Source organism: Triturus cristatus, chromosome 1_2 (assembly GCF_964204655.1).
Source record: "Triturus cristatus chromosome 1_2, aTriCri1.1, whole genome shotgun sequence".
Classification (NCBI taxonomy): Eukaryota; Metazoa; Chordata; class Amphibia; order Caudata; family Salamandridae; genus Triturus; species Triturus cristatus.
In genome coordinates, this window is record NC_140580.1 from 85,116,662 (window position 1) to 85,135,127 (window position 18,466).

Consider the following 18,466-nt stretch of genomic DNA (forward strand, 5'->3'; position numbering starts at 1 on the left):
AATCAGAACAGTATTTAACTCAGACACGCATAAAAAAACACCCTCCCCCACACGAAACACACTTCACTGATTCAGTCAGGTGCAACATACCATTTCAAGGCACCTCACGATGGAACAGACTAGACTTTACACTTAGATACAGATATATTCAGAGAAGATGTGTTTTTTCTTTTGGGAATAGTACCCAGCCAAAAGAAATGAGGGCGGAGGTGAGGGGTCGCCATTATACCTAATTGTGGAACCGTGGGCAGATCTTTATCTCGCCCTGACACAGTGCCATATTTTAACCAAAAATATGATAACTTTCAAAATTGGCAACCTCTAGTTAATGTTGCAAATGTGCAAACCGAACATTTACACCTACGCAACTGTCTCAAAAATACTTAGCAATTAAAATCGACATTTACCCACCAATCTGCGGGCGGGCACCTTGGGAAGTTGGGGTCAGCACAGGGTGCGAGGTGAGCACGAGCACAGAGGTCCGATTCTGATCGGGTCGAGAGTGCGTATTTAGCAACGCCAGCCCGAGGCGCCGAACGTGACATCACGAAGGCGTGCTACCCAATGCGCTTTCGAGGTCGAAGGCCGTTCAAGGGGATTCAAATCGAATACCAAACTCATGTTTTTTGCCGCCCTCCCCCTTTTGCCGCCCTAGGCTCCCGCCTAGTCTTGCCTAATGGTAGAAACCGCCCTGCTGGGGGTATATTTGTTCGATTCTAATTACTAGAATTAGCTACTAACACGGGTGGCTCGCAATAGTTTATGATAATAATTTTTTCCGAACTTATTGCACAACATGGTGGTCGGGCTTGCTATACCTCATCACATACTGTTCCATGCTGCACAGTTTGTTACGAAGGTCGTCACCTCGGAGAGCAACAATGATCTCAGCATAACAATTTTTTTTTAAAGAAAACCGTATAGACTGTGATCATCCTGGATGTTTCAGCCATAAATATGATTACCTCTTGATTGTCAGTCAATAGAATTGCTTTATGATATATATATATTTGTTTGTAGATTTCCCCTGACGAAGGGTGAATGCTCACCCGAAATGCATTGGGAGCGATGAATCTCCTTGTTTGAAATTACAATTTGGTTGATGCAACGTTAGGAAAATGTTGAAATTGTCGTTGCAGAATAAAGCAACTTGAAGACAAGCATTCGGAGACAATCTTCATAACTACTATTTTTGGTTGATATTTGAACAAATTACTGTGTATAATGAATTAACAGTGCCAAGTTCATTTATTGTTTATGTCAAAGTTTGATTCAGATTGGTCTAAACACACTCATTTTGAGTTAACTAAGGTAGTGCGCTTTCTGTTTAAGACTTCAGTCTTGATTTTTATTTACTTTCAGAAAGTTAGCATTTTCCTGTCCTAGCCATTTGGTGCCTGCAGCCTGTTACTGGGTCACAGGACTAGGAATGAGTGACAGTTGGCCTGTTTGTATTCCTCACAGACAGTCACATAACAGATTAAATGGGTGGCAGGATGTGCCACTCTGGCAGGGTAGGGGGCGGAGCTGTGAACATCCCTACTTGCACTTGAAAGACATTGCCTCAGCAGACACACAAAGAACTTCACACTAGTCCATTGTCACTGCAGACATCCTGGGACCAAGGCAGGGAGGCGGGAAATTCCAGACACTTCTGTGGGGGGGGAAACACCATAATCTTCTTCAACTTCAAAGTGGGAACCAAGTATACCAATAGAACTCTCTGACCTGTTCTTCAGTTGACTTCTGGGCCTGTGGATGGACTTTCAGTGGACTGCTTTACTAAAGTGGTGCTAAAGAAGACCAGATAACCAATTTCCAAACTTGAAACTTCGAAAATATTACACCAAAGAGTGCTGTTAGAACCGAGAAAAGGTCAGGCACTACCTTCTCACTGATGACTGACTTCACAGTAGCTCCTGCTATGTCCTGTTGAGTGGCCTCTCTCTAGAATGGTATCCGGCCTCCTGGATCTTTCGTCGGACACAGCCTGCAGATTCATCCCACTGAAAATCTTTGACTTCCAAAAAAGAGACTTAGGGCGCAATTTATATGTTGGTGGGAGCTGAACTCCATCATAGTGGCAACAGAGTCCCCTCTCTGCCAACATAGTGGTTCACCTGTGAAATTTACATGCGGGTTCACTGTAAGTTTGGCCACTGTGAACACTACTCTCTCTCTCTGCCATAGCCAAACTTCTCAGACGTCCCTGCGGCATAAGGGCTGTTGGAGGCTGACCTGTCACCCCCCAGGAAAACAGTGGTGGTAAGGGCCAGTGAAAACTACTGAATGCTCCCCTCACCATGGAAGGGACCTCCCATGGTGAGGTGAGCATTGCATTTGCTATTTTCAATATTCGTATACTCTTTATATTCTTTAATCCATATGTTGTATCACCTTCTTTCTGTTTATCTTCCCAGAATTATTTTTGTGTCACTATTATTATTCATCCAAGATAACGTGTAAATTGTAAATAGCCACCTTGTACGAGGACGCCACTATCCGTCCTCTTCCTCCATGTGTTGCGGCGAGTACGGAATCTCGTATACCGGAAGAGCGGTTCCGGATACCATTTTTAGTCAATTGCTTAAAGGAAGCCACGTTATATTGGATGCATAATAATAGTGACACCAAAAAGAATTCTTTTTTTTTTCTTATGTCCTCATCCCACCAATAAGCTTCTGCAGATCTTAAAAAGCCGTCTTTCTCCAATTGGGCGCCCTACGGCTTACTGCACTTGCTTAGGTCGACCGGACCGGCCCCGTTGATGGAGGCTTGGTGTAATCATAGGACCATGGGGAAAACCAACAAAGATTATATTAATCTTAAATCGCGGCCCCAACTCATAAGGGGCTGCCAGATGTTTATAAAGTTATCCCCAGTTCCGTCTTGGTCTAGGCGGGCCATAGCAAATGAGGCTTTAAGCCAATCTTCTGACTTCGGGGGTTGGGGATCTTTCCACTTCATACATAGTTCTCTCCGGGCGAGCAACACCAGGTATAACAGCAGCCCGCTATGAGTCTGTGATAAATTTGTGGTAGATAAACCATCATTCCCAAAAAAACACTAGTGATAGATTAACCTCCATGTTTGTTTTGAATATGTCGCAGAGAGAATCTCCCACCCCCTTCCAGAAAGTTCTTAATTCAGGGCTCTCGTAGAAGATATGAATATTGTTGGCGTTAGATGTCATACACCTGGGGCATTTAGGAGTTGGTAGCAGGGCAAACTTGGCTATCCTGGCAGGCATATAATAAAGTCGATTAGTAACAAAAAAGTGATTCTTTTTTAAACTAGCTGATTTAATGAATTTGTAGAGTAATTTCAAAGAGGGTTCTAATAGGTCTACAATGTTAAGCTCAAAGGGGGATTGGTTCCAGACCGAAGATTGTGGTGGAAGTTCTATATCTTCTGCATCTTGAAACTTCTTATACCGAGTGGAGATTTCTTTCTTCATTGGCTGTACTGATTGAAAAAGAATCTCCATGTCCCAATCTCCACTTATATCCCCCTTTTCTGCTTCAAACCAAGATTTAAGTTATAAGTACTTAAACTTAGAAAAGCCAGGGCCTTTCTTAGCTCTTAATAGCTACCAAGTGTGGATTCCTTCTGCGTCCATCAAATCAGACCAGATGGTTCGGCCTGCTCTCCTAATTTGTACAGCCAAACAATCTTGAAGACAGAGTGGTGTCCCAGGGGAGTCCCATATAGGGGCAAATTCTGAATAATATCCGATTACCCAGCTACATCTCACTTTATACCAGGTTTCCAGGACCGACTTGAGGACCTTCAAACGCACTCGTTTGAAGTACCTCGGGTCCCAAACTTGTATAAAAAGCCTTCTCCACCTCCTCAGCCTTCCATCCTGGCCATCTCACCCAACAGCCTTCCCCATGAGGTCTCCACTGGTTTAGAGAGTAGCATCCGAACACCTTTAAATTGGAATGCAACAGAATACCATCTGATGTCTGGGAGAGCCAACTCCCCCTTAGTAAGCCTGCGCCGCAAGTTCTTCCACGATAACCTTACTCCTTTATCTCCCCAGATGAAGCTCCCAATCTTACTTTGAGCCTTACGTAAACACATATTAGGAAAAGCCAAGAGAACTGCATTAAACAGGTAAGTCAGCTTAGGTAGAATAACCATCTTCACCAATTTAACCTTCCCGTAGATTGTCAAGGGAAGATTCCTCCATCTAGCGAAGAGGCGATCAATTTCCTTAATGATTTTATTCATATTGATTTGAGGTATTTTATTCAGTTCTTTAACGATATAAATACCCAAGTATTTTAACTCTCTACTAGCGGAGCCCTCCCATTGATCGATGTTCCAACACATCACCTCAGTTTTGGAAGAATTGGCTAGATAACCAGAGATAGAGCCAAATTCTTCCAAAATGGCTCCAAGCCACGGAATAGTCACCCCTGGATCACTGGTGTATAGTATTATATCATCTGCATACAGGGCTAGTTTACATTGATAAAGCTGGGATTTGAAGGGATGAATTGAGTCGTCCAATCTGATGGCTTGTGCCAGTGGCTCGATGTAGATATTAAACGACAGGTGTGAGATAGGACACCTCTCTCTTGTTCCCCTCTGGATATTAAACCGGGGGTAAGCATACCATTCAACAGGATCTTTGCAGAGGCTCCCTGATAACATTTCCTCAGAGTTTGAATAAATATAGGGCCGAAGCCCATTGCCCCTAGTACCTCCCAGAGGTACACTCAACAGACCCTATCAAAAGCCTTGGCCGAGTCCAGGGCAACTACTGCCAAAGGATCTGATCTTACTACAGCCAAGTCGATATTGCCTATCAGCCATTGTGTCTGCTCCTGGATATAGCTCCCTTCCAGGAGCTAGGGACCTGGCCTGTTGAGCTGTATACTGAATTAAACAAACTACCCAGTACCGGGGTCAATTCATCCGATAGGAGTTTATAAACTTAATTTGGTAGTGCGTCAATTCCCGATGCCTTATTATTTTTAGATTTCTTTATTTGGCTTTTGATCTCTTTTAAAGTTATAGGAGCATCAAGGAGATCACAGCTGGCTTCAGTTAATGTTGACAGAGTTTTACCCCGCAACCAAGTTTGTATTTGGTCTAGTGAGGGGGCTAATTTCTTTTTGTAGAGGTCTGAGAACAGAGAGAGGAGGCAGGACTGCATGTCATCTATATTACTAGATTTATCCCCGTTGTTATTTATTATAAGTTCATTGATGTTATTTTTTGAGCGATAAACTCTCGCCTTCCAGGCCAATAGAGCGCCAGCCTTCTCCCCGTACTCAAAGTTTTGCATGTTCTTAGTGAGCCATTGTGCCTTGCACTTCTGGTCCAGTTTCCCCCTATACTCCAACCTTGCCCCCTCCAGATCTCCCTGAACTTTTGCCAACCTTCCTGAGTCGATTCCTCTCAGCTTCCAATTGGAGGATTCTTCCCTTGATGATGTGTAACTCCCGGGCTTCAGCTCGATTCTTAGAGCAGATAAGGCCGTGCAGCCTGCCCCTCAGATTGGCCTTAAAGGCATCCCAGACAAAATCCATGGTCGTGGAGCTAATACTTAATACAAAATATTTTAAGGAAGATGATTTAATAGCCCGAATAATTTTGGGATCCAACAACTTAGCTCTGTTGAGCGTCCATCTGGTTTGTAACGTTCTTCCTAAGATATGAAAATAATATTGGAGCATGATCAGAAAGGTGACTAAGCAAAACAGAAACCCCCGTCAGGCTATCCAGGTCATACCTATTGGTTAAAATGTAGTCGATCCTGGATGAATGGCGATACTTTTTGCTATAAAACGTGAACCCCTGAAGGTCTCCCTTATTTGCCCTCCAAACATCCACCAGATCCAAGTTGTGCAACAAATTCTTCATAGCACGACAAATTCTGGGGGCCCCTATATAATCGGTCAAGAAGGACGTTAAAATCTCCACCAATGATCAAGGGAGGAGTTTCCATAATTAATTTAGATTGCAGCTTACAGATGTAGGTTGGGTCATCAACGTTTGGACCATTAATGGAGGCACAGACTAATTATGTCCCTCCAAAATCCACCTGCGTCACTATCCATCTCCCTGTCTGATCCGTCTGCACAGATTTAATAGAACAAGAAACCCTCTGCTTAATCAGAATTGCTACTCCCCTACTATTGATCATTTGTTGTGAGGAGCAATAAAATTTTATCCAGGGGATTCTCGAGAATATTGTGCGACATTCTACATAGCTCAAGTGTGTCTCTTGTAAGAGACAGACCTGAGCTGGAGAAAGCTCTAGATATTTCAATATCAGCCGTTGTCTGCATGGACACCTTAACCCATTTACATTCCAAGAGATAAAGCTGTCCTTACTATCTTTTATGGAAGTTCCTGCCATCAGCGTACAAACCCTTGGTATTGACTAGACGTGCTTTTTCTAACATTTAAGTGATACAAGGAATATTTTTTTATTTTATCCACTGCTCCCCACCCTGTGCTCCCCCTCTCCCTCCCCCCCAGACCCTGTGACCCCCATTCCCCATGAGGAACCCTCCCTTCCAATAGGCTAAGCCTGTTCGATCGCTGCTCCCTCGGGCTGTCTAAACAAGTACATGTATACTATTAATTAAATCTGGGGACTTGATGTCAAGAAACCCCCGTAACATCAACGCCCTCCCTCTCTACCTTCCATCTCTATTTTAATTTTAACAATGAAGGCATCCACCTCCGTTGTGGTGCGCAACTGATGCATCTGATTGTCCCACATTACGCACAATTGAGCCGGAAACCTCAACTGAGCCTTTGCCCCCAATCTTTTTAGATCCTCAAGTCTCTTCCCCAACTCCCATTGTCTTGTTGCAGTTATATGCGAAATATCTGATCTTATAGAAAAGGAGAATGGGTTTTGGTCGGTAAGTGTAGAAGTTATAGTGCCTTCCTTAAGGGCAGAGGATAAGATTAACTCCTGAACAGAGTATGGCAAAAAATTAATCAATATCTTCCTTGACCTTTGTCTGCCTGGATTCCTTTTAAAAGGATTGCGATGTACCCTTTGGATCTCATATAAAAGGTCTACATTAGGCGAGTTTTTTAAGACTGTTCCCTTTAACAAGGAGATAACAAACCCCTTTTATATCTGACCCCTCAAGGGCTTCAGGAACATTTAGGCGCCTCAAGTTATTTTTCCTGGAATGGTTTTCTAGACGCTCCAGATCATCCTTTAGTTCCTTGTTTTGCCACATCCGCTGAAGTTGCATGTATAGCTTCCTTAAGTTTAGGAATCTTTGACTCAATAGCGTCTGTCCTCATGGTGACTTCTTCCAATTTCTGGGCTAACACTTCACATGATGATTGAATAGCCGCCTTGTTTGCTACTGACATGGAAAACCTGCTAGCCATCTCAGCCTAGTTCATCTCGGAGACCGTGAACCTACTTGTCATCTCTTCCATCATGGCGAGTAGTATATCAGCCAGTGAACGGGTCGTGGAGTCTGAGACAACATGGACGTCAGTAACAATGTCGTTTATAGTTTTGGGGATCCTCTGCTGACCTTCCTGGTTGTCTTGTACTTCAAGGGCAAAATACCTATTGGAGAGGCTGGCAGCAGGATGAATAACTGCTGTAATTGCTGTTGATGCTTCTAAAACTACTGAACTCTCAACAGGCTTGCTCGGAGGAATCAATGGCTTTGGTCCTTTCAGGATGCACTGCTGGATGAGAGATGCAGCTTTTGGGGCTACGCTTGTTCGATCTGAAAGTTTACCTGTGTCATCTGCTGAAAGGCCCTGTAAACTATGCGCGCTTCCCACAGGATTGTCCTGAACAGCACTCTGAACAACGCTCTGTATAGGCTCACCAGTAGTTGCTGTTGAAGTAGACATAACTTTATAATAAGTCTTCAAAGATGGGGTGATTTTCACCTTTGAGGACAATGTTTTCCTCCCCCTGCCTCTCCCCTTACCCTTACCAGCTTCTCTCCCCTTGGTGAGTGACCCGTTATCCATTGTGTCCCCTCTCTGCTTGCGCTGCTTGACTGACGCTTTAACTTCAAAAATGGGCGGGGAGACACGGGGGGTCAAAATAGGCTGGATAATATCAGTATTAGAGGAAGAGTGGGCCTCTCTTGCTCGCAGCGTATATCTACTGAATTTAAGTGGAGAAATGTCCACTTTCACCCTTTTGCAGCCCCGCCTGTCTCCATGCAATAAGGGGGGGGGGGTACTTCTCCCTGTACTGACAACCTTATGCTCACAAATGTCTCCTTATTCCAAGGCAAGCGGGTACTGCAGGTAGGGCTGATGGAGGGGCTGCTTGAAAATACTGAAGATCCCCCCTTACCTTTATTCTGCTCCACTAACTGTTTCTGCCACCTAAAATCCACCGGTGGCTCAAATCTTGTCCCAGGGCTTGAATGCAAACAGGTACCGGCGCTGGTGATGCCCCTGCCTCCGGCGATCCAGAGCAGGAAGCGGGCGGTGTCCTGGCATCTCCACTGCAGTACTGCTTCCTCCCACCTCCAGCGCCAGCACCAGTCACCAGCCCCCGACGGACTGAGATCCAGGACCATGTGTTTGCCTGAGCATTCACCGGAGTCGAAGTCAGAGCCAAAAGGAGCGGACAGCAGACCACACATCACAACCTCATAACCTCCGAGGTAAGCGGGAGGGGAGGGCTACGCTAGAAAAAAACATCAGGGTTCCCGACAGCAAGACCCCTGACAGAGAGCCCGATGGAGCGTGACCCCCGCCGTCTAGCTAGCGGCCGCCATGTTCCTCCTCATACGAGGCAAAAATAATTCTAGGAAGATAAACAGAAAGAAGGACATACAACATATGGATTTAAGATTATAGGGAGTATGCAAAATCTGGGAGGCAGGATATGAAATACATTTTCAATCAGTTGCCGGGACGGAATTAGAACCGGCGTGGAGATACTAAACAAGGATAATTCCGGAAACACAGCCCTGATGTAGTCATGAGGGACACCTTAGATGACAAAAAACGTGTTGGCTGGCTGGGCAAATCAAAGAAAGAAAATAAAAAGATCAAGAGAAAATACAAGAAATTTGTGTCATATGAATTTATTTACCGAATATGATTTAGTGTGTGCTCAGGAAACACGTTATCCATACAGTCGTATTTGTGTCATGCTGATTAGTAATTTGAAGTCATAAGTTGCACTGGTTTATTTGAATTTAGTATTTTGTCAGCCTGTCAACTCCTCTCAGGACAATGTCTTGGGCAAGAGAGATCCACATGTGTGTTTTTTTTTAATGTGATCACTAATGGGACTGTTTTTATAAATGTTTGCGTGGTCTGTTCTTTGTACATGTTATATTTATATTCAGTGTTGTCATTAGTATATATGTAATTTTGTAGTTTTTTCATATATATGTGGTCTTTTCATGTTTGCAGCACTGATGTAGTGTTTTTTAAGGTGAAACGTGTTGGCTGCATTATTTTGAGAGTAAAAAGAAAAAATATAGCAATAAAGCAAAAAATTCAACACACCAACCAGGATTTGTGACCGTCTCTTTACTTGTTTCTTGAATTTAAGATGTTCACTAATTGATTGTGGTTGCCTCTTGATCTGTATATAAATTATTAAACAAAAGTGACCAGCACACATGATTAGTCATCAATGTCCATATAGTCTCTAGCATTTTGCTGCATGGGTTGCACAAAATTCATCCACAAGAGTCCTTGTTTCTTTGGAAAACTTCTTTATTCAAATCTTCACAGGTAAAAATGTATGACTTTGGAAAATGTGTTGCACATAGATGTTTAAATTGAGTGGTGAACTGGTATCATCTATTCTTTTTGAGGGCTGTCGAAATGGAAGAAGGTGATTTATGTAAATAGCTTTTGAATTTGATAATTTCTCTTGTTTGTGAAATGGTTTTAATTATGTATATATTGTTTGTTATTTTTTGCCATGAAGGTGTCTCTTGTAAAGATACGCAACACGTTGGTTACTGAGAATATTTTTTACCCTGTGAAGATTTGAATAAAGAAGTTTTCCAAAGAAACAAGGACTCTTGTGGATGAATTTTGTGCAACCCACGCTGCAATAAGCTAGAGACTATGTGGACATTGATCTTTAATTGTGTGTGCTGGTCACTTTTGTTTAAATATATTAAGGGGAATACCCGTGCAAGGAAGGATAGGAGATTGCACTCCCTGATCAGAGCACCACATTAATGATATTAAATTCACTATTGGTGACAGGTGCGAGCTTTTCTGCCCCAGTCTCCCTATTTGTAAATCACTCTTGTATATAATTTATGCCTATGTTTTGGTCAATTAGCAGCTGACCATTGAGGTGGGCACTATATGTGATGATTTCAGGTAGTGCTGTTGCTTAATACCTGGCTGCCTCCCTGTCTTGTGCAGAGTCCTTACTGGGTTTGCCAGCACACCTGCACTAATAATAAAGAGAATATAATGAGTTTCAATGATAATAGTAAGGAGTTGGCTAGAAAATTGTTCGGAACCAACAATGGAGCCCAACGTGCTCCAGTGGTAGGTAGCTCTAACAAAGATGGTTTAAAATCTAAATTTATTAGGCTTGAAAAGCTAAAGAAAAACAAGCTTTCAAAATGGTGGGACGTTGTCACATTAAAAAGATATCTTGAGAACAAGAAAGTCCCCTATGGTTTGAGGATTTTAACATTTCCTAGATTTGTTTACCCTAATCCCAGCCTCTTACAGGAATGAGAGGTAAATGTCCATAACTCGTCTTTCAAAATAATGAAGATCCTAATTTAACATACAGAAAGAAAGACCCTCAAACTAAGAGAAGTGATTAGGGTCCTTGAATAAAAAATCAAAGGTCTTAACTTAATAGAAACAACATAGAAAAATTATCAAATTTTAAAGGATCAAATTCAGAATCACCACAAGACAGTAAGGCAGAGAAAACATAATAAAATTGCAAGAGACGATAGAGACTATGAAAGTGGAAGAATTTTCGCTTTTGCCCAGAAATTTGATACCATCGCTATTCCCAAATCAATTGTCAAACAAACACCTAGCCTAGGAAGTTTGTCTAGTATTAACACCAGTTTTGATGTCTCTTCCATTGAAGAGACAGCCCAAATAAACATAATTTGGAAGGTTCACAATCAAATACTACCTCAAATGTTTCAGAAGAGGTTTTGAGATACAAAATTGGCAACAAACAGCACAAGACAAGAAGGGGTGGCTGGAGAAAAAAATAGAAAGAAAAGATGGAGTGCTGACCAGAAACCAGCAGAAAAGGCTGAACAAGTAAAGGGGGCACATGGGTCATCTCTTGTAGGCACTACTTTACCCTAGGAAAACATAGTTATTAACTTACCTGACCACAGCTTAAATGTTCATGAACTATCTGTCCTAAACAAAGGGCTTGGTTTTTGCCCAACAAACCGTGGCTTGTTTTCTGGCCTTCATGTTGATGTTTTTAAAGTTGTATGTAAAGCTAAACTTAAATGCCTTTTCCATCTGAATGAACTAAAGAAAATGCAAACTGAATATAGGCTTCATTTGTCAGAGCTATCAGTGGCACAGTTGTAAGATATCTCCACACTTTTGTCTCCAGAAGATAATGCAACAATTGAATTAGACAAACTGGTGAATGACCTGGAAATACAGCAAGATTATACTTGTGATAGTGGACTTCACAGAAGTAGGAAGTTCACACCGCATTGTATAATTCTAAACACCTTATACATTTTCTGGAAACAGGTGACTAATGATCTCTATAATTAGAGGATAAAATTCATAATTACACCTACAGAGTCCATCTGGAAAACCTTACAAAATGCCAAAGGACTGCCACTACTGGTCTAAGGAATGACGTTTCTGTGATTAAACATGAGGTAGATAAGGGAGGAAATGTGGCTCTAATTACAGACTGGATGATCAAAAGGAAGTATGTAGGCAACTTGACAACACCACATGCTATAAGAAACTACAAGAGAACCCATACATGACTGCAACACTTATAATCAACTAGCACATTGGAGGGAGAATGGATTATTATCAGATGTGGAATTTGAGTTTTTCAAAACAGATCATCCGAGATTCTCATGTTTCTAACTTCTACCTGAAAGTCCATAAGAAAGATAGATTACACTCTGTACATCCGATCATCTCAGGAATAGGTTCACTAAAGGAGCATCTTTCTCAGTTTGTGGACTCTTTTACTAAACCCCTAGTACTGAATTTGTCCTCATCTGTCAGTGATACTAAAGACATTCTCAATAAATTTGAAGATCTGGTCTGGGAAGACTCGATGTGGCCGGTAAGTGGTAACAATATATGTGGATTCCCTGTGCACGTGTATAGAGAGAGATTTTGGACACATGGCGGTTGATCGCTTTCTTTTTACCTGGAGGTACTAAGAAAGTGATTATCTAGAACTTAATGAAATGTTATTCGAAATGGTTGACTTGATCTTACCTAATAACTATTACTTATATAACAAACAGAGTAAACGTAAAAGAGTCTGCCATGGGTTCCAAATTCGCACCTTCATATGCAAATCTGTTTATGGGGTGGGTCGAACAGACGTATGCCTGGGCTCAGGCAGCAGTAAAATGGACAAAAGAGATCCATTTTGGGGGTTGATATATTGATGATGTGATTGTCATCTGGAATGGCACTGAGAGACAAATGAGGATGTACTTTGACTATTTAAATCAAAATCCCTTTAATGTCAAATTCACATTGAACTTATTGCAGTCTCATATTCAGTTTCTTGATGTAAACTGTTATGCAACAAATGGCAAACTACACAGCACACTCTTCAGGAAAGAAACTGCTGTGAATAGCATCCTAAATCATGTAAGTGCACATCCGCCCTGCACTGAAAGTGCAATCCCATTTGAGGAATTGATTAGAATGCACAGAAACTGCAGTGAGGGCCATCACTTCAAAGTATATGCAGACCAGATAGTGGAAAGACTTTAAACTAGGAGTTACAAGTAGAAAGATATTTTAAAAGCAGAAAAAAGGGCAAAGAATATCGAAAGAGTTTGTACACTCAGGAGTAAGTCCAGAACAGAAGTTCAGGATCGACTGTCCCTTATTGCCACCTATTCTAGAAACAATCATGAAGATTACAAGATTTTTAAGAGGCATTGCCAACTCCTAAAAGGAGTGCCTCGAGATGGATCTATGATCAATGACAAACCTTCCATCGTATATAAAAGGAGCAAAACTATCAGGGAACTTCTCTGTCCTAGTTATACTTTACCGAAAATGAAGGACATAGGCACCAGGCTGAAACACCCGCTGTGTTTTTCTAGATGTGGGGAGGAATATAGCATGCTACAACACATGCTTTTACATAGCGTTCCATAACAACGCAGTCGTTACAATGACCTCGTTCTTAGAATGCAATACCTTTACAACGCAAGTCATTAGATCGACTTGCACTAGATGGTGCTCCAACATTAGGAATAATATAATTTACTATTCCAACTCCACCCTGCACAACAGTAGGGAAGGTGTTGGAATAGTAAATCATACTATTCCTTAGGTTGGAGCGCCATCTAGACCAAGTCAATCTTGTGACTTGCTATGTAATGTCATTGCGTTGTAACAACGCGGTCCTTGTAATGACCGCGTTGTAATGCTGACGCGATGTAACAACTGCATTGTAAAAGTTGTTTCCCTGTGGGGAGTATAACATTTGTCATCTTGGCCTGAACAAACAAACAAATATCACATATAATTCCAGCCAGTAGTATACCATTGGTCAATTTTTTAATTACCAATCCACATTTGTGATATATGTGATAATTTGTGGCTGTAAAAATATATGTAGGGAGCACAACATCCCAGCTGAGACTACGTATACAGGAACAAAGCAGAGCATGCATTCCACAAGATACTTCCTACCCATTATCCTCACATGAATGTAAAATGGGGACAAATACAGCTAATTTTCAAATCCATGGCATAGAACTGGTCAAGATCCAAGAGGGGGAGATAGGGATTTGAAACTTCAGCAATGCAAGGCCCATTGGATTTGTTAACTTAGATCTGTACAAGAGGTCTTAATTCAGACAATGAGTTACATTACTTTTTGTAGTGTTTCAATATGTACAATTTCTGGATTATTAATGGTTCCCCTCCCTAACATGTTATTCCATTATGGAATTAACCCTGTGAACAATAGGACCTTGATATAGTGTGCATTACATGGACATTTCTGAATGGTATCAATGTAATATCTCCCTCTTCTGCCTAATGGAAATATGATTGATAATCACACCTTTTTTTGCAACCCTCTGACCCTTTCCTTCCTTTCCTCTCTCATTTTCGGTGCTTTCTCCTATCAAATCCAGAGGTTCCATGTCCTATGGAGAATTGATGTAGATGAACCAATATATATTTTTGGGCATAGTATTCAATGGGCTACTTTTTTGTTAGTTACATTAGGATACCCTTCTTGAAGACATTTATGATTTGTAAGTGGGAGACGCTGTGGGTTATTTACTCATGGCTATTTTAGTTATTTGCGTTTGGATTTAATATAATTTTGATTTTGCCTGCCTCCCTAAAACCCATCCTTCCCCCTTTCGCCTTGGGTGATGACGAAGGAAATCACTGACCCACAAGAGTGGGTCCTAGACAGAAACAGTCTATTGTTTTGCTGGCAAGCGTAATACGCATACGGATGCTCCGTTACGTGGAAAGGTAACGTTTATGAGTCGTGCTGACCTTGGCACTTTGGAAGGCGTTCTGTTCTAGGAATGTATTTAGATGCCGCAATTGACAAAGAATTCAACTCATCAACCATGATTTGCAACCGTCTATTTACATGTTTCTTAAAATTACGATGTTCACTAATTGATTGTGGTTCCCTCTCGATCTGTATATAAGCCAAGTGAGATCAGCCAGCTCCAAGGGTTCAAATGATTCTTTCTGTAACCCTTTAGAGCTACTGAAAGGTCTCAGGATGGAAGAGAGTGGGAAAGAATAGGCAATTTTGGCTCAAAACAATTTAGAAGTTTTAGAACCAAGGGAACAATAGAGGAAAGCAAAACCCTGGACTCTCAACAGAATCTTATGGCCGCCCACTGGGAACCCATTGTAAAAGGCGAGAGACCCTTTGCTAATCCTTCCTTAAGGAAATCTAGAATATTAAAAGTATCACCCATCACAGGATCCACCCCTACCACGGAACACCAAGAACAGAAATGTTTCCAGCGTTTGGCGTAGAATTTCAAGGTAGAGTCTTTCTTCACAGTCTCAATACCACAAGCCAAGTCACAGGAGCACTCTAGCTATTGCCACCCATATCGTTCAATTTCCAGGACGTCAAATGCAATGGATGGATTTAAGTCAAAGTCATGTGAACTGGAATTATATATTCATGTGGCACTGAAATTACTTTTTATTATGAATTATATTGTGCTTTTATGTTTATTTTTCTAAAGTAACCAAATAAAGATACTTGAATTGAATTGAACTGAAGTCAAAGTCAGATCAAAAATGTGAAGAGAATTCTGAAAAAAATGGTAGAGGAAGATAAGGTTCCACAGCTAGCTTAGGAAACAAAGGGAACCACTGTCTTGGAGGCAATAAAGGGCTATGATCATGATTGGAGAACTCTCCCTCAGAATCCTCCAAAGCACCTTCTGAGGAGGGGAAACTAAGGGAAGGCATACAGCAGAGCTTGTGGCCACGGAATCACAAATGGGTCATCATCATCCATAAAACAGACTTCCACATAAGTTCCCTCTGTACAGAATTTGAGAAGAAGAGCAATAATTGGCAGCCCAAAGTGATCCACCACCAGCTGAAAGGCCTGAGGAGTTTAGACAGTCTTCATGGGGATTGACATACTCCGGAATAAAAACTACACTGAACGAGCAAAGATGGGTCTCCACCCATGTAAGAATCTCCATGGCTAGAGACCCCAGAGATGGAGAGTGTTCCTCAACCCCCTCTGCCCCTGACTCTCCACACCGTTTGACATAAGCCTTCGCTACCAGGTTGTCTGTCCTGATTAGAACTGGTTTCTGCAGTAACATAGTTGCAAAGGCTAGGAGGGTCAAGCCAATGGCAGCTACTTCCCTCAAATCTGAAGGGTTCTGACTCCTTCAATGTGGCTACCCATCCCTATTCCCTTTGACTGACATCTGTTGTAATGACTACAAGGAGAGGATCCATCCTTCTAACCCCTTCTAGGAGATTCATTAGAGAAAGCCACTACTGAAAGCCTTGACAAATGGGTGGTGTCACTGAGGCCAATAGTATAGAACATGCTGCACCAATAGTTTGTGGTAGAACCGGGCCCATGGTACTATTGCAGTGCAGGAGGACTTTAATCCCTGTATTTGCAGCCAAATGAGATGTTGCTGGGGACTCAACATTCTGTTCTCCTGAAGAAAAACCTTAGCACTCTTGGAATCAAAATGCGCCTCTATGAACTATCACTGGTGAGCAGGAAGGAGATTTGAATTGTCCTTGTTGAGAAGTGGACCCAGTAAAGATACTACTTGAATGGTACGCTGGACATCCTCCAGTACCTTAAATAAAGAAGACGCAACATTTAGCCAGTTGCCTAGATATGGAAATCTTTGTACCTCAACTAAATAGAAATAAGCCACAACTGGCACAAGTAACTTTGTGAAGACCCTGGCGAGTACGAGACACCAAATGGCAGTACTTCAAATTGAAAATGTTCCTCACCTCCTGTGAAACGGAGAAACTTCTAAGAACTGTGATGAATGGGGATGTGAAAATCAGCCTCCTGAAAGTGTCAAGTGACCATCCACCCCCCTTGTAAAATGGCAGAATTTGTTGCACTGTCACCATATTTAAAGAGAGGCATTGCACAAAACTGTTGTGGAACTTTAGAGGCAAAACTGGATTAAATCACCTATCTGGCTTGGGTACCGAAAAAAAACTGAATAGAAGCATTGTGACGTTGGTGGAGTGAGACTGGAATTGTTGCCTGCTTTTGCAAGAAAGTCTGAACCACTAGGCGAATTGCCTGCAATTTCAGTTGATCCTTTGGGAGAAGGATTTGCACAAAATTGGTTTCTTGAAAGGGAGTGTGGAAAGGAATTTGATATATGTAACAGACAATCTGGAGAACACACCTGTCGGACACTTATTGCTGCCACTTCTGAAAAAAGTAAACTATTCTTCCTCCCACTATAAAGGATTGATTGCACTTAAGTAGGCAGGGCTGCTGCTGAGACTGCAACTGTAGTTGGGATTTGCCTCGAGCTGCAGTGATCAAGGCACATACTGAGGACCACATGGAGTCAACAGAAAAGTCAGAAAGAAAATGAGCTAAAACTTCCATCGTGGGCAACATTTCAGTAGTATCCATCTGCTCATGAAGGGCATCAATTAACAGTTGGAAGTCTTTAAAAAGAGTCTGAAACAAATATGCTGCATTAGTAGAAACTCGAAGTGAAAAATTGGAGGTCACATATGCTCTTTTTGAACATGTTTCCAATTTTGTTTCAGTAGCATCTGATAAAGACTCCTCCTTGGATGTCAAAGAGGAAGGGGAGACCATGCTGGCTAAATTGTGTTGACCTTGGAAAATGTTATGATATTTTTACTCAAAAGACTGCAAGACATAACGTTTCACCAAAAAATGTGGAAAACCTGTTTTATAAAGTTCCTTCCCTTTTTTAAAATAAATGTTTCCAACCACATCATGGAAAGGCAAATCTTCAACCACAGGAGACTTATATTGTGCGAAGAAGTTAAGGTAGTGGCATCAATGGTCATTAGCTTGTTAACAATGTCTCACGCTTGTATTGGATTCAGTGATGAATAGATATTTTCCTCTTACAATAAGAATTTCATCAAAATCCAAAACTCTCATTCAGGTGAAGGTTTAAGGCATGTCAGCCCTGCTAAAAGACACTAGCAACATGGCATTCTTAATTACTGCCACAAAGTACCAAAACTTGATGTTTTCATCCTCCTTCCAACCTTCCATCAGTTTAGGGTTACTGTAAAGACTGTCTTATTGTCCCATTTATCTGCAGGCTGTCGTCTTTGGTAGAGCTCCTATTTCACCGCAACGTCCTTAATTTGTTCCTAGTGCCCGGTTTGCCAAATTCTAGCACTGAATCTAGAATTTTTGTTTTATATGGCATGCATACAAGGCTCTGCTCTTTCATTCATTCAAACATGATAAATACAACAAAGGGCATACCTGCTACAGTGGTGTTTCTGGAACTTGAAGTGGTCCATTGAGCTATGAAAGACAGGAAAATAGATAAGATTGTGGAAGTTGATCTCATAATCTTTCATGAACATTTATCAGAATAGTTTCTCGATTTCTGACAGTATGCATGGTGCTTGTATAACACAGGCCTAGCTATAAAACACTGGAGCGCTGTACAAGAGAGGGAAGCGTGGGCACAGGTGACCTCAAGGCAAGTAATATTTGAAGTAATAAAGAGTGAGGGAATGTATGTAGGACAGGAGATTACAGAAGGACAGAAATGGATCTCAACACTGA

The 18,466-nt window shown here is 41.7% G+C and overlaps 1 protein-coding gene across 10 annotated transcripts in view; it reads right to left on the reverse strand.

The window, feature by feature from the left end:
- The window catches only part of LOC146866846 (scavenger receptor cysteine-rich domain-containing protein DMBT1-like), a 1,139,300-nt gene that overhangs the window by 834,923 nt on the left and 285,911 nt on the right, over positions 1 to 18,466 (reverse strand). For all 10 annotated transcript variants that reach the window (XM_085602006.1, XM_085601995.1, XM_085601984.1 and 7 more), the window contains exon 10: positions 18,158 to 18,199. In XM_085602006.1, the coding sequence (XP_085458132.1) occupies positions 18,158 to 18,199 (42 nt within the window). The remainder of the gene's footprint in view (positions 1 to 18,157; positions 18,200 to 18,466) is intronic.